We start from the raw sequence: 16949 nt of genomic DNA on the forward strand, positions 1-16949 counted from the left end.
CCCATCCCGCCTCCCCTCCCCTTCCGTTTGGTGTCCATAGCACGATCGTCACCGAATGTGTGTCACATGTTTATTTTGCATTTTGCCGATTGCCGACATCCGGAATTCCTCCGATTACCACTGATCAGCATATATCAGCAGCGAAACCAACGATCACACACTCGCTGGCTCTGGTGGATGGTTGAGAATACATCCAGCACTTCTGCAGCTTCTGTATTATCAACGATCCTGCTGTAGGGTGTGTAGCATCGTTACCACAATGGGAACATTTCGGGGGAGCGGCAGCAACCATCTGCCACCGTAGTTTGTCATCGTCGTTTTGCAAACATTAAACTGTCGAAAATGGGTAATGAACTCTACGAAAGTAAAAAAAGAAGTTCGATCGTGAAGCGAAAAGAGCACCAACCCATTCAACGTGATCGTCCTGATCGGGTGCGAACGGAGCAGCATATATGCATGAGCATACTGTTTGTATATTGGGAAACGTTGAGGGAAACATTTAATTTCGGAGCATGTGAGACAAGCTCACCGTTTCTTTTGGTTTAGTCCAAAAAATAGACTCGTCTGTTTGCTGCAAAACGTTGAATGTTCGTTGTTCTTTTTCTATTAGTGCTTTGTAAATAAACAATTGATGGATCGATGGATTTGTTTTTATACACTGTTGTAGTCCATTATACCATAGGATTCAACTCAGCTGATTCATAATTGAGTTTGACGGTGTGATTTTTTTCTGTTGTTGTCTTCACATATCAAATAATATGTAAATTATCTACGTTCTTTATGGATAATAAAGAGATATACGAATTTATTATGTTAAATATAGAAGCAATTATGTTTTATGGTTCCCTGTCAGCTTGCTAAGTGCTGTTTACATCCGCTTGCCTGTTAGTTGTATATAATCAGATCATAATATATTTTGTTTGATAACATGATCGGACAGCTTTACAATTCCATCGATCAGCAGCATTTTGCTACGATTACGTCCAACTACATGCCGCAATAACTCTGCAAAATCAAAGGGTTTGACTAGACTATACAAGGGTATTACAGTAGATAGGATACGGCGTGCCCAACTTACTGAATCGCACAAACGAACAAGACAAACAGAGAGATTGATACTGAAAAACGACAAACTTACACCTGTTCGAACAAGCTGTTTACTTATGGCCGGATTCAAGAATTGAGTTATGAAATGTTTTTGACGATTAGATTAGTTAGGAAACGAAATGCAATTATTTACAAGTATATAAGTAAGTAAACCTAATTTTTAATTTTTTATCTGTACATCATGTGTTTACAATTTTGCAAAATATTTTTTTTTTTTATATCTCAACACAAATCTTGATCTCAAATCTCAACTCAAAACATGAATCCTGTCCGAGTTGGCATTCACTAAATGGTGCACGTGATTCTATATGTAGTTTTTGCGTTTTAGTAGAGTTTTTTTTGTGTTCCATTATCAATTTTACCGTTTATCTCATTCGTTTGTACCATTCAGCACGTTGTGCTCGTTGTATCCCATCTATTGTTAAATCCTGCAAGCAGCCAATATGTAAGACTGACTGACAACAATTGGAAAGCAATGAATCGAATTAGATTAGAATTAGAGATACGCTATTATAGCGGACCGCTATAACCCGGGAAGAATCCACGAATCTCGAATTTCGGCGTAAGTCGAAATTCAAAGTTGCATAGTTAGCTTCCTTCTCTGCACTCAATTTATTCAGCAAATCAGGCGACTTTCCGCAAGAACACATTAAATCAAATTGAAACAAAATATTTTTTTTATAAAAAAGGAAGCCAACAAAGGAAGAAGACCAATTTGTCACCTTTTTACTTAGAGTTCGTGCTATAAACTAACTCAGCTGTAAAGTTTCCAAAACCGCGAAACTTTGTATCCGCTTGTGAGAGGAACCGCGTTTGTCGAGGACTGCCTGTAATTGCTTAATTGTGATAATTAAAAATTCCAACATCCTTTCTCACTTTCTAGTGGATCAGTAATAGTGAAGGCATTCTGCGAAATGTTGGGAGGTTACCGCTCTATGTCCACCTAGTTTCTAGGCTCCTGCAGCTGACTTTCCGGCGAACGGTACGGCAGCTCGTGACGAGTTTAATTTAACTGTACAATTCGCACTTATGCAATTGCTGCACGATGGAAGTTTCTCCCTAAATACCGCAGTGCAAGATACCGATCCGTTCTCTGTTCTGTACATTCGTTTGTCCTCAGAACGTGCTCTTTTGAGGGAAGAAACACCGTACAGTATGGCCGCTTACTTTTTTTGTTATTTTTGTGGGGTGCTTTGATAAAGAGTCTCATAATCTAATCTCCCAGCCAGCCTACAAGTGGAGAAGGGTTTGGCTTCACCACTACTACAACCGAGTACGTTTGCTTAATGTCGTACCAGCATGGCTAAATGCCAAGCCCTATGCTCATGCCTGGAATACCAAACTTCTGTTTCTTCTCGTTTGACGAACAGTAAGGCAAATTGTCCCCCGTTTGCCATAAATTTGCCATAAAGAAGAATGTACTACGTGCTATAAGTAAAATTAAACCTTTGAAATACAAATTTACGGAAGGCCGCCGAGAGACAACAGAATTGAGACGTTAAATTACAAAAAAAAATCTTTTCTCGTCCTTATGTGTTGTTTTCCTTTTCTTTTCCATTTAGCTTCCTGAAAAATGCCTCCGCCGCCGCCGCCTGGGCCGCCACCTCCTCCAGGGCCACCGCCTCCGCCGGCCCTGAAGCTTGGTGGCGGTGCACCACCGTCGGCCGATGGGCGGAACGCTCTGCTCCTTTCGATCCAGAAGGGTACCAAGCTCAAAAAGACGGTCACGGTGGACAAAAGTGCACCGGCCATACAAGGCAAGGTAAGGAACAATCGACGGAATAAACTGATGCTGTTTTACGGATTATTTCTAATGGATTACCTTTTCTCCCCAACTCCAGGTTGCCTCGGATGGAGCAGTGACGAGGGCAAACAATCGTGCTCCCGGTCGGCCATCGGGAGATGATAGTGCAGCGGCACCAACAACCGGACCAGCCAGTGCTGGACAACCGAAGCTGGGCGGGCTGTTCGAGGGGTTGGCATCGATGCCGAAACTAAAGCCGGTCGGTAGTAGAACGGCCACCGGAACAGGTAAACAAGAGATCTGTAATGTGTACTCCACGCTGTGCCTTGTGGTATTGACCGGCAGTAGGTAATACGAGCTTGTCCGGTTGGGATGATTTTGACGTTATCTGACGATCCCCTCCGTGTCTGTCACTGATTGTTCGTATCCGGGCAATACAGTGCCGGTACTGTTGCAGTAGTTCAAGATCATTCTCCCGTATCATATTGTGGTGCATGGCCGGGATGTGTTTGGACCAGGGTGAAAGCGATCCCTTCGCCATACGGTGCACACGAACACGAGCGTCATTCTAACGCGTATTGTTTCTTTCTTTCTCACATCACCCTGTAAAGGAAACGCTTCTTCGGTAGGATTACAGCAAAACAAAACACCCTCGCCGGACGCTTCGAAAGGTTCGCCGATTAACAATGGCCGGGTTGGGAATGGTGGCGGTTCCGCAGCGCCACTTGACTTCTCCGACGAGCTCGCGCAAAAGTTAACGCTCAAAAAACAAAAACACCAGCAGCAGGGCAGCAATAGCAGTAATAGCAGTTACAGTAGTAACACCAGCGGTAACGCTACCACGGCCATGATGAACCCTCCCGCAGCGGTGCCGAACGAAGCGAATCTGCGGCTGAACCGAGGACCACCACCGCAACCACCAACATCGATCCAACGGGTAAGCAACGGAATGTTATTCCCTCCCGCTTCGGTAGGCTTCAATTAATAGAACCCGTATTGAGTTGCTGACTGATACACGTTTGTTCCCTTTTCTTTTAGCCTTCCGGAGATAAAGACACCGCATCGTCAAAGACGGCTGCAGCCTCCAGTCAAAAAAGGTGGGTATTTCGTGACACTCGTCAAACACGTCTAGTCGCATCGCAATGGTCAATTGCTTAGCTGCGGAAGGATAGAATGCTCTATTTGGAATTGAATTCATTTGTTTGCAATTGCATTATGATTTGTACAAAACATTTTCGTATGCAACTTGAGCACAGTACTCCATCCACACAGGAGCGGAATGTTAGCGATCTCTCTCACCAAATCTGCGATTGGGAGTCTTTAGGTAATTTCGGCATAGTTCGGCACCAGTGTAGCAAAACGTAGTCAAACGCGTGTTGCTGCTACACACCATTCCCCATGTGGGAGAGAGTTTATTTTTGGTTTTGCGAAATTTTTCTACGTTTTATGTGTGCTATAGATCCGCCACTGTGCCGCACATAAGACACCCGAATGGTGTTTATGTTTATACGATACTATTTTTAAAGTATTTACGAGTGGGGCATCATTGCGTTGAGATAATTATGTGCATACATGGTAACGTTTTTGAATGCTTCATTTAAATGGGTGACGCTTGAAGCTATAAATACGTATTGCAAGAAAGATTAAGATTACCAAGCGCTAAAAAAATGCTAGTGAAATATTTGTATATTTGCTTGTTTTACCGTTTTTTAAAACTATTTATAAAGCTTGTGCTTTCGTGTGCTTCGATTTTCGTTTTTTTTGTGAAGTTGTTAACGAACTAGTCGCATTGCATTTTTTATCTTTTTTATCAGCGGTAATATTATTGTGTTATTTTTGAATTTGCTAATATGCTGCATTATTTTTCCGCTATTTCCTTTCCTTTCTTTGTGTTGAATTCTTTTGACCGAACACAATTATTATCCTTGTCCGCGTATACCATATCATATGTATCATTGTGTATCATAATGTTCATACCATTTCCCAACACCTTTGTTCCTTCTACGTTTGCATTTTTTTGGAAACGGAAACATATTTTTGCTCCGGTTTCGGTAAGTATAGCCAAGCACCTGCAACACCGAACCACCAGAACCACCACATCAAGCTGCCGGCATTCAACAAACCGTCGGCAACGAACGGACCGATGTCCACCATCAACAGCGGCAGTACCGTTGCCTCTGCCCACACTAGTCCCACAATAAATGCAACCGGCGGCGCACCGATCCCGAATCGATCTGCCCTCTTTGGTGGTAATACGACGACGGTCCCGGCGCCGGCCCATGCCATAGGTAATGGTAGTGTACCAACGGTGACAACGAAACCGGTACCAAATTATGGCAAACCAAATCTAGCACCGAAACCTCCCTGTATGCAACTGGGTGGGACGGCCGGAGATGGCGGAAGTACGGCACGACCAACCGTGAGTCGACATCAGAGCATGCGAAGTCCAAGGTAGGCCGAGTGAAATTTTCCCTTGAAACTGACCGACTGGAAGGGACGTAATGCGTCATACGGATTCGCGCACACACATCCCACAAATACCGTAGTGGCTCAAGTAATATGTTCTGTACAGTAAAGGAACCGTTTTAAAAGCATTTGGTTTTGGGTGTGTAGTAAACGAATGGGTAGCTTTTGTTGCATTGGATTGCGGGTGTTTTCGAATGCAAATTTGTATGAAAATCGTAAGAAGATTGTGATGAAAGGCACATTGTAAACAGGGGTGAAATGCAACGAATCGCTTAATCGGTTCTGATTGCTCGATTGGTTTTGTTTTAGGTCTCCACCGGTTTCGCAAACGGCACCAGTCTTTCCTGCCAACCATTTCGGTACGATGCGCGGACCACCCTCTGCCATGTTCCAGTCGTCGGAATCGATTGTACGACCAATGCGGGAAGTAACGGGTATGAATGAACTTAAGATCGCATACCCATGTGCAACAGAATAATTCTGATCATTCAATTGTTTTGCCCAGGTCGTCCATCCGCACCACCGCCAAAGCCACCAACGATGAAACCGCCTCCACCGCCTCCGGTGCGGAGTGTCAGCAATACGAACCTAACGCACCTGCCACCATCGCTCAGCTTGGCACCATCGTCACACGACACTACTGGGACCAGTTCACCTGCGACCGAACCGACCTCGTTCGGTTCGGTGAACAACGTGTCATCGCTTACGCTGGCCGATGAGCTGCGGGCAAAGGTATCGAACGCCAATCTGTCAGTGAGTGGATCATCCGCAAATTCCATTTCTACCGGCAACTTAAGCGTTCTTGGCGGTGGAACCACTTTGACGAAAGGGGGCAGTTTAAAAACGACGGCAGCACCGCCGTTACCTCCCCATCGAACAAGCCCAGCGCCACCGCCACCGGTTGCGGTAACATCTGTACTGGTAAGACATTACATCTTCATTGAGCACTTTCTAATCGGCTTGACAAGACAGAATGTTATTAGGTCGAAGAAAATATTAAATGAAAGCTAATTCTATGGGTAGTATCTACGTATTGAATCTTATGAGAGCTTTGTAAAAACCCTTGTACAATCGTCCCATGTTTCATTTGCGGAGGCTATATTTAGTTCGTTGCTTATATTTTTAAAATAATTGATAATCTTTCGGAATGAAAAGCTACAAAATGGCGCTACATTAACTTGATAATTAACGAACGAAGAGGAAATGTCGGAAAGTTCTGTCCTAGGAAAGATAGAAAACGAATTAAGAATTGGACAATATTACGTCCGCCTTCCGACAAGTTTGAGCCGTATTAAACGTACTGTATGTCGTCCTTCACAACAAAGCGAGAGGTTAAAATCGTATGAAGAATTCGTTTTTATCCTCTAGTAGTATTTGGTAAAACCTAATATTGATTGTTAAACGTAGACCAGCTATCAAACGGATTATCAGAAAAGCAATACACTAAAAATCGAATGCCGTAAACATAATTGAAACAAACAAACATCATTGGAAGAAACACCATATGTTGTTTGTGGATACCTTTAGCACAGTGGTTTTAGAATTGCGTCAGTAGCACTTGTGTCTGATCCGCGTTGTAATTTTGTGCAGTAATTATGATGCTTATATCTCGAATAGCACTGAAAAAAGTTAAGTTAGTACAACGCGTCTAGAAATTTGATTTACTCACATACAGCGAACGTTCGTTGTTTAGTAGACGAGCTTAATTTGTTATCCCACCTGTGCAGATAAGCGATAAGATAAACGGCGCGAAGAGTGTTTGCTAATGTGCAACAATTTGCACTGCTCGCTCCAGGTTCAAGTTTGCGAGTGTCTGCGTGATATACTGTTTTTTACAATATCGTGCGCTTTGTTGCTCTTGTACATTTTTACAGAACTTGAGCGAGGCGCCAGTACCCCCACAACGAATTTCGTCAATCCGCAATTCAACCGGGAGCGGTAGCTTACCGGCCGTAGCCTCTGTCACTAGTAGCAGTAACAACAGTAGTCACAATCAGAGTCATTATAGTCAAAGCAGCACCGTCATCATCACGAGCACCACGTCAACGGGTGGTAGTCTACACCGTAAGGACACATCGCTAACGTCGGTCAGCAGCAGTTCATCGACGGTGACGACAGGTGCGTCGACCGGTGGTACCATAACTAAGATGCCGTTGCCGGAGATAGACCTCGAGTCGAAGTATGCGTTCTACTTCCACAAGGTGACGGAGTTTCCGCAACCGATACCGTTCCTCAATGTGCCGAAAGTCTATCAAAGCGAACTGCGCCAGCAACAGCAGTCCGCACAAGGTGCACAGCAGCAACCGCATCGGCAATAAGGCGATCAGTGCGTCACAGTGCGCGGGGAACGATCAACCTAAGAGATGCATGTTTGATGTGGTACGTACGTTTGTATGGCCTTTCGTTTGCCCAACCTTCCTTAACAAGTCATTTCTTATTTTATTTAGCACATCGCTTACTGACTGGAAACTGGATGGGGGAATGTGTATCCGGTAGGAAAAACAGTATTTACGGTATATACGGACGTCGCAAAGCACATATATACTTTCATACACTACGCATATACATCTATGCTGGAAAAGGAGCAAAACGGACGTGATTATCAAGCTCAATCAATTATTACGTATATCATATATCCATATACATTACCGATCGATCGTGAATGCTACAGCAGCGCGAACGAGGCACGAAGGTAAACGTGATTTACATATGCATTACAAGAACTTAACACTAGTGTGGTATGTGCATTGCCCGTAATTCGGTTGATTAAACTGACACACACACATCCGCACATCAAACCACACAACACAGTGAACAATTTAGTATAACGCAATGGTGAAACGGTTAAATTTGAGGAAAAATCATCAAACCATATCAAAGGCAAACAAAACAACAGTAGCATTCGAAACATTCGAAAAAAAAAATTAAAGTATCTAACTAAAAGCAACAACTAAAACTACTTAAAAATAATAGTAAACCTTAAACTTTCAGTAAAAAATAATACAATATTTTTCGAGCATCATAAAGCGAACGTTGAGTTAGAGAGCAGACATTCGGGTGAAATACATGTATGTCATTCGAATGTGAAACGAAATATAGAGAAAACAGAGTAAAGTGTGTATGTACATAGTGATACAATCGGACGTTGTTGATTTTTAGTTAAAGATTCGTTTCAAAATTTAGCAGGATGTAGCTATAAATCGTATGTAGGATTATCGGAGTAGACCGTAAACTAAAACCCACTGTTACATGTTGCGATAGATGATCGTTTACAACCGTTTCTACATCCGTTCCGCACATAAATACACATGTTTACCTCTTCTATGTGTAGGATGAAAGGATTCCCATGAGAGAACTAACGGACAGCTAGTGTCCCTGTTTGCAGGAACCATCGGTTCACTGGTAGCGAATGGCTAGTGGATACATTGCGTACGAAGCGAAATTTTCGTACCGGGTTTACAATTTCGCTAGCGCGAAAAAGACCTTTTATTTAGCATTGTGTCAAAATATTCGGAATGTAAAAGGAAGAATGCACTTAAACGCATACATACAGAACCTTGGAACCGAGGAAGGAAGATGAGAGGGGCAAGGTTGAATTGTTTTTATTTTAGGATTCGTAACACAAAATTAACAAGCAATTATCTATGTGGCACAAGAGATCCAAAGGAGCGGCGACACAACGTTAACTGGGTGGCAAAGGGAAAAAGAGAACGTCATGTTGTACAATTCTACTAACAAACAAAGCAATCAACATCAATAATGTCTATCGATCCGGTACACATTAGTCGCTGGCATAGCAAGCAGTTGAAGATCGTGTTGTATATGGTAGAGAAATTAAACCATTGGGGAACAATCATTGCAAACACAAAAAAAAACAAAGGACAAATAAGACACAACAGTGAGTTTGGATCGAGGGAGAAACAGTTTTAAAATCGTGTTGATCGGTAACAGTTTGCGCAATAACGAGCCTCGCTAGAAAACAAAAACCAGGCACAGTTTCGGATTGGTTCGCTATTCGAAAGCTAGAAGAAATGGCCATGAAGCATATGGATGAAACTGAACAGAAAACGTAGCGAAGGTAATGTGAAGTTAAGAAACAGGAAAGTTTAATATATTCGTGGTCGTGTTTCTTTATTAATCGCAATTTGTTATTTCAATCTGTTGTACATATGCATTAAAATCAGAACAATATTTAAACACGTATGGTTCATAGATACTGGTGGAGAGAAGCATTAAGTCAGTGCAAAACAAAACGACTGCGAACAAAAAACAGACACAAAATTAAACAATAATATTTAAAAATTCCCATACTGTTCATTCATCCGAAAATTGCCCTTTACCAATCCACCAAAGGGTAAGGGAATTTTCCACTTTGACTTCCTTCGAAGTTGGTTCTTCGGATGCACTGACGTCTGGTTCACCATTTTCCACATCTTTTCCTGCAGATGCGAAATGATGCTGACCACTGGCGGTGGCCATAATAGGCATGTGTGGATGAAACGAAACTCCGTTCAAGCAGTCCCAGTGGAGAGGAAACAATAGCTCCTTGGGCCGTTCGTTTTCACCTAACTCGTGCAGATTCCAGGCGTGTAGAATTCCCCGAGTATCACCACTGATCAGCCATTGTCCAAGTGGAGAAAAATCTAAAGATATGCGCTGATTGGTAGTGCACGTTCGCTGCAATGTTCGCACCGGTTGTGATGGATACCGTATATCCCAGAATAGAATTTTAGGATCCTTCCGTGCACCACTAGCGAATAATTGTTCCTTATTCGGTGCGAATACAATACATGTAACACCTGCCGTATGACTGTTTTCCGGGTTATAGTTGCCGACGGGTGAGCAGTCTCCTGACCGGACGTCCAGTGCAGTGATGCTACGGTTCCATGAGCCGAACATGATGGTGTCCGGCATAGATGGTGCGATTGCCAAACAGGACGCGGTGGATTTCGTTCGCCAGCTGCTTGATTCCCGCCCAGGTGTCTTGCTGTCAAAGGATTTAATCGATTTTTTATACCCGCCATATATTGTGGCTCCGTCAAGAGGCGCAAACGCAACGCAAAGGGCCGCCTCAACCTCATCGTACTGATCGTAACCTTTGTAGGAACAACGCAAATTGCCTGTAAACGCATCCCATAGTTGTATCGGTTCGTGCTGGCGTGATGCGATCCAACAGCAGGTTTCCGGCTGTAAACTGTTCATTCCCGGATACCAGGCACAATCGTACACGAGGCCACCCTCCTTTACGTGAACGGCGGATGTCAACAGATCAACGGGCCGGTCGTCGGAGACCATATTGCTACTGTACAGATCGTTCGGTAGCTCGACAATGTGCATTCCGTCGTTATTAACCGTTGTAAGCACACATGTTCCGTCCGGTGACCAATGGCATCCCTGCAGATAGTTTTGTCGCACCGGTCGATCCCACGAACAGCGCGCCACTTCAATGCAGGTGTTGTCTTGGAAGAAATCATTTTCCATCACGCGCGTACTCTGCTGCTCCTCTTCTGGTATGGGTTCATCGATCTGCATTGGAACATCTTGTTCTGCGTGGGAGTTTGGCTCTTCAGTACTACCACCATCTGAGTTGTTTTCGATCCGATCGATTTCGTCTTGGTTCATTTCGAAACGTAAACAAAATTTGCTCGCACAACGCTAAAAAATACCTGCTGCTGTCAAATTAGCCGGTGATGGAAGCTGGCAACACTGCAGGAATGTTATGACAGCAAGGTAGGCTTTTTTTGCAGCATACAGTTTCGTATGTGTGTGCGTGACTACGGAAGATTTTCTCGTAAATGCAGCGACAGATCTGGTATCAGTCGATCGCATTCGGAAGTCAACAAAGTCTGAATAGCGGTGCCGTAATTTTGGGGTAGCAGCCGAAGGAAAAACGCGAAAATCAAGATGTTCCACGTATCTCGATTCGTTGTTCGTGGTCAGGCACACGTGAAGGTTTGTGCCCGGCTGGCCGCGCTCCAGTCCAGCCGCCACATCACTACCAGCCGCACGGTAAGTTAGATAGCAAAATGCTCCCCAATCGGACTGTAGTGGGAAAAGTAAAAGTGGGAAAATTACATAACTTTGGATCCATCCGTTTCATAAAGATTTATTTGCAATGCATTGTGTTTGGTGCGGTGCGATGGATTGGCAAGAATAACCAACAAAACGATACTTTTATATGCGGCAAACTCCTAGTTTGTTGTTTGGGCGCAGGAAGTGCAAATTTTCGCATCTATTCAGGTGTACATTTTTTTTCACCGCGCGAGTACTCTCATCCCGATTCAGCCGGCAGTTTGCTGGGGCTTGTTTGATATCCGCTTGACAGTTGTTAGGGATACAGACTAATTGCGTTAGCACATTTCGGATCAACATCGCTCGTATTTCTTAACTGAACATAATAAAATAATTTGTGGAAGGTACACGAGATGGATGAACCTGATATCAAAAGGATTAAATTGGTTAGTAGTATAATGCGAAATCAGTTCGTTATTAGACGGTATGTGAGATATTGTGGTTAGATTATACATTTTTCGTCCTGGTGGTTAAATGGAAATAAGCACATGATGTGATAATGCTTACAACATTGCTATTAGCTTTAGGTCAATGTGCATGGTTCACATAATCTTCTGTGGTTAAGTCTCGAACAACAATAAACAGTGGTTTTCTTGGGATGTTATCTTAAACATGTAGGTTTCTGTTGTAGCCTTCTATATAAAATGGTCGCGGTAGTTAGCTTGAAGTCACAACTCTTCTATAACTCACAAGCGAGGGAAAAGGGCAAAGTGGGTGCTTATTCCAGACGATTTCATAGCTTCGCTTTAGAAAAATGAAACAAAGTACGACATCGGTGGGTTCGGTCGTTAGTACGAGCGTGACTAGTGATGTGAGTGAAAATGTACGTATCCAATCGGACCCACAAATGTCCTTTACCCACTAAGGAAAATAGGACAACTTTTGTTGCATACCGTTCACACTGTCGATTTCAATGTGAGTTTGGCAACCGTTTGTTGAGATTCATGGCGACAGTCTTGGGTTGGGCTGAGAAACACTGTATTAAAATAAAAACCACTCACCTGCTGTGAGTTCGCCCTTTGCAACGTTTACACTCCTTTTCACGGTGGACCGGTTCTATCGAAGCAACAATGGAAATTGGTACGAAACCCAGACACGAACCACCACCACAAAGACGATCATTCTCATGCGTTGGACTCCGCGATTAAATTGCTCGTGAGTCGCTGATGGATCTACCACACCATCCTTCCAGCAGCAGCACACGAAGCGTCCGTTCAGTCTGCGAAGAAGTGTTCAGAAGAGAAGACACAAACGATTTTTTACGCGTACGAACCTCGTAGAAGTTTCTCGTGGCGAAGGTTGCTGCCTGTTGCTTGCATACGGAATAAGGTTGCTTTGATTGAATGATCGATTCGAGTTGCTTTTAACACGTGTACCTAACAAGTTGTTTATTGTGATAAAAAGGCCAGTGATAAATAGAAGATGGTAAATATGCAAATGAAAAATGCAAAAACACGCATTCGTACACGAGATTAGGTGCAACATGCTGTTACTATGCAATGAAGCAAACGCTGGACATTGATCTGTATCACGATTTATTTATTGGAAGGGCAAAACGTCATCGGTAGGAATGTAAATTTGTGTTGTTGCGATGTGTTTTAAGCGTCGTTTACGGGGTTCAACTCTGTGTAACATATTCAACGAGGACTGTTATTCCGATTTTGTTCATTCTCTTCTAGTAACAGAATAAACAACTAAACTTGCAGCATCCAGTTGATAACGAACACTGATAACGTGGATGCCAAGGCAAACATTCTGATAATTTTCATTATGCTTTAATGTATTCTATTATTTTTTGCAGGCAAGTAAAGATGTTGGCTTCCGCACAGAGTCAGACACGTTCGGTGAGTTGAAGGTGCCGAACGATAAATACTATGGCGCACAGACTGTTCGCTCGACGATGAACTTCCCGATCGGTGGTCCAACCGAACGTATGCCGCAGCCCGTTATCACTGCCATGGGTATCCTGAAGAAGGCGGCTGCCCTCGTCAACAAGGAGTACGGGCTGGATCCCAAAGTTGCCGATGCAATTTCACAGGCCGCTGATGATGTGATCTCGGGCAAGCTGTACGATGATCATTTCCCGCTCGTTATTTGGCAGACGGGTTCGGGTACGCAAACGAACATGAACGTGAACGAGGTGATCAGTAATCGTGCGATCGAGATTCTTGGCGGACAGCTCGGCTCAAAGACGCCCGTACATCCGAACGACCACGTGAACAAGTCGCAATCGTCCAACGATACGTTCCCGACGGCGATCCACGTTTCGGTTGCCCGTGAGCTGACGGGAAATTTGCGCCCGGCCATCAAAACGCTGCATGATGCCCTTAAGGCAAAGTCGCACGAATTCAAGGACATCATTAAAATCGGTCGCACGCATACGCAGGACGCAGTGCCTCTAACGCTTGGCCAGGAGTTCAGTGGCTACGTGCAGCAAATGGCCTTTGCGCTGGATCGCATCGAAGCCGTGCTGCCGCGTGTGTACATGCTGGCGATCGGTGGCACCGCCGTTGGTACGGGCTTGAACACACGTGTCGGATTCGCCGAGAAAGTTGCGGCCAAGATCGGTGAGCTGACGGGATTACCGTTTGTTTCGGCACCGAACAAATTCGAAGCGCTCGCTGCTCGCGACGCGATGGTGGAAGTGTCCGGATGTCTGAATACGATTGCTGTTAGCTGTATGAAGATTGCGAACGATATCCGTTTCCTCGGATCGGGCCCACGGTGCGGTTTGGGTGAGCTGAGCCTACCAGAAAATGAACCGGGCAGTTCGATCATGCCGGGCAAGGTTAATCCAACCCAGTGCGAAGCGATGACCATGGTATGCGCTCAGGTTATGGGCAACAATGTAGCCGTTACTGTGGGTGGATCGAACGGCCACTTCGAACTGAACGTGTTCAAACCCTTGGTAGTGTCGAACGTGTTGCGATCGATCCGGTTGCTTTGTGAGTACACGAGGATGGACAAAGGTGACAAATTTCAATAATCATAACGAAATGTTTTCTTTTTACATTCTTTTAGCCGACAGCGCGCGAACATTCACGAAGAACTGTGTAGTGGGCATTGAGGCAAACCGAGCCAACATTGACAAAATTATGAACGAATCACTGATGCTTGTTACCGCTCTAAACCCACATATTGGCTACGATAAAGCGGCCAAGATTGCCAAAACGGCGCACAAGGAAGGCACAACCTTGAAGCAGGCGGCCCTCAAGCTAGGCTACCTAAACGAACAGCAGTTTGCCGACTGGGTGAAACCGGAGAACATGCTCGGACCAAAGTAAAGTTGCTATTTTCCGTAAAGGATAAATGGATCTTTCACGGCAATGATGCTGCAGTGATGCAATGTGGTGTAATACTGAAAACAAAATGAACGAGTAGACAGAATGCATTATTTATTTACAACAGGCGTAATGATGTGTTCATCCTGCTTGGTGAAATATGTATTGAGAAGCAAGGTGAAGAAAACGCGGAATGGTACTTCATGTAGATTGGTGAGTTGCGCTTTAAATATGTCTTGTAACATCCGAACTAACCGAAATGGGTGAAGGATATGTGGACGAGATACGGAATTAATCAATAGTCGAGCTGTACTACATGGAATATTGTTATACGAGAGAAGCTGTGAGAGTTGGAACAGCTAAATTGCTCCATTTTTCACGTTCAGATGGCGCTAACATGCACACAAAAGAATCAAAGAAACCACACATGTTAGGGCGCGTTCAGACAGCGCGCTGTTAGGCGCTTTTTGTAACACGCGCTTATATTTTGGCAGCAAAGCAATGAATGAAAATGAGAAATGAAACACAATGAACATATTATATTTCGATATAATCTTCAAAATATTAACCCCACGTATCACAGTGTAAGAAATTTTGCAATTGAATGTTGCTCTTATCATCAGCTTGTTTCAAATGATGTCAGTTGATTGTATAAAAGTGCCTTTAGAGCCGGGCCTTTGGTCGTTTTTATTGTGTTTTTAATGTACAAAGTTGACGTAAAATCGAGTTCAAAAAGCGAGCATCAAAAATGCCAAAAATTTGCATTCTCAAGAATTTTATATTGTTTTAATGCTGGAACAAATGATTATACACAACCGTAAGAATATATTTCTGAAAAAAGTTCGAGGAAAGCAACAAAAAAGCAAAAATTTTGTATGGAAAATTAAGATTTTATTTTTTAGATATCTCGACTTCTGCAGATAAACAGTGCCCCCCGTTAAGCGAAATTCTTAGTAGGACTACTAAATCCCATTTGGATTAAGATTTTATATCCCTGGGATTGTATGAGTTACTCTAATTATGTGAGGCATGATCATTAAAACCAAATACGGGTAGGAACAAACTATATTTATTTTGCAAACACCAAGCTTGGTTAGCGTTTCCATAGATTATGAAACATTATTTAGCTAATTTAAAAATTATTTTCTAACCACAGCGTTTGTGTACTGTTGCACAATTTGCATCTACGGCAGAGAAGCCCGAGTCGTTCCAGCGCTTCGGCAAATCCTTTCGTAGGCTTTAATTGTTTTTCTTTATAAACACATACATGCATTATCGAAAACCTAATATGTATTTCAACATCAAAGGTTCGTGCAAAACGCGAATGTTTGTATGTGAAAAACATGCATAATATTGATCAAACTTCCAAACACCGAGCACTTGTTCACTCGTTATTAGTTTCCCCCATCAATTCCTATTTCTTCTTGGCAGTTGTCTGGGTGTGTGTGTGTGTGCTACAGGGAAATCCCGGGGCTGCTAGCTTGTTAACACACAGTCAGTGGCAGGATAACGGGAGCGTGCACAGTCGAGCAAATGTCCTGCACGCGGTTCCGTGCGAGTGTGTGTGCGTGTAAGCAGCACGATTGCCGCACGGAGGAGATGCTACGGCACACAGTTTATCTCCGTACAAACCCCGAACCATTCGAGGCACCCTCGTCCTTTTTTCGAGCATTCCACACCGAGAGCATTGACCTCTCATGTCTGCGCTTTGTGCCGCCGCCCTGGTACGAGAAACAGTTCGTTCATGTGCGCGATACGGCACGATCATCGTCACACAGACGGGCCAAGGATCGTTTTCAATTTCATCGGTCGTCGTCGTTGCGTTTGTTTTATGCACGCACCGATCATAATCTCACCCTCGGCCTGGTGGCTGCACCCTAAGCGCGATTTCGTCGTACGCAGCGCATCGAATTGTATTATTGCGGGGCACAAAGGACGAACAGTGCAGGAGCATGTGCGACTCGCAAACGAACTGCAAACCGGGGCGGCCGCATTATTCTGTCCGTCCCTGGAAAGGGGTTTTCCACCGTTTCATTTCCACCGTGAAGAGCGTGGTCCCTTCGATGCATCCGATGGTTCGCTTCGTAGCCATAGCGCAGCAGTTTCCGTGGAATCGAACATTTACCACGCCAATTCGATGTCGCTCTGTTTCGCCCTTGTTGGATGGATGCGTTCGGGATTTACATCCACTGTCTGTTACTCCGGTGCCTTCCTCGCTGCGTGTTACGTATATGTAACGGGGGATGGAGGGATGCAAAAAAGACATAAAGTTTAATCTC

General features: G+C 44.0%; 3 protein-coding genes across 3 annotated transcripts; 2 read left to right on the top strand and 1 right to left on the bottom strand.

The window, feature by feature from the left end:
• Positions 1–2680: 2680 nt before the first annotated feature.
• Positions 2681–7635, top strand: LOC128719430 (WAS/WASL-interacting protein family member 2). Its single transcript, XM_053813054.1, has 8 exons — positions 2681–2869; positions 2949–3138; positions 3463–3788; positions 3890–3948; positions 4913–5302; positions 5627–5751; positions 5823–6238; positions 7192–7635. The coding sequence occupies exons 1-8, from the start codon at positions 2681–2683 to the stop codon at positions 7633–7635; spliced, it is 2139 nt and encodes a 712-aa protein (XP_053669029.1).
• Positions 7636–9631: 1996 nt separating this feature from the next.
• Positions 9632–10939, bottom strand: LOC128708186 (telomerase Cajal body protein 1 homolog). The gene has a single exon (XM_053803147.1). It carries the CDS (start codon positions 10937–10939, stop codon positions 9632–9634), a length of 1308 nt encoding a protein of 435 aa, XP_053659122.1.
• Positions 10940–11221: 282 nt separating this feature from the next.
• LOC128719225 (fumarate hydratase, mitochondrial-like) lies at positions 11222–14673 on the top strand. Its single transcript, XM_053812849.1, has 3 exons — positions 11222–11326; positions 13191–14334; positions 14411–14673. Exons 1-3 carry the CDS (start codon positions 11222–11224, stop codon positions 14671–14673), a joined length of 1512 nt encoding a protein of 503 aa, XP_053668824.1.
• Positions 14674–16949: the final 2276 nt, after the last annotated feature.

The sequence above is a fragment of the Anopheles marshallii genome, chromosome 2, assembly GCF_943734725.1.
Source record: "Anopheles marshallii chromosome 2, idAnoMarsDA_429_01, whole genome shotgun sequence".
NCBI classification, from domain to species: domain Eukaryota; kingdom Metazoa; phylum Arthropoda; class Insecta; order Diptera; family Culicidae; genus Anopheles; species Anopheles marshallii.

Bases quoted from the DNA above. Each gene is read 5' to 3' on its own strand.
- LOC128719430 (XM_053813054.1), top strand. From the start codon at position 2,681: ATGCCTCCGCCGCCGCCGCCTGGGCCGCCACCTCCTCCAGGGCCACCG. The intron at 5,303-5,626 runs GTAGGCCGAGTG...GTTTTGTTTTAG, and splicing joins CAGAGCATGCGAAGTCCAAG to GTCTCCACCGGTTTCGCAAA. The intron at 5,752-5,822 runs GTATGAATGAAC...TGTTTTGCCCAG, and splicing joins ACCAATGCGGGAAGTAACGG to GTCGTCCATCCGCACCACCG.
- LOC128708186 (XM_053803147.1), bottom strand. From the start codon at position 10,939: ATGAACCAAGACGAAATCGATCGGATCGAAAACAACTCAGATGGTGGT.
- LOC128719225 (XM_053812849.1), top strand. From the start codon at position 11,222: ATGTTCCACGTATCTCGATTCGTTGTTCGTGGTCAGGCACACGTGAAG. The intron at 11,327-13,190 runs GTAAGTTAGATA...TATTTTTTGCAG, and splicing joins ACATCACTACCAGCCGCACG to GCAAGTAAAGATGTTGGCTT. The intron at 14,335-14,410 runs GTGAGTACACGA...ACATTCTTTTAG, and splicing joins GCGATCGATCCGGTTGCTTT to CCGACAGCGCGCGAACATTC.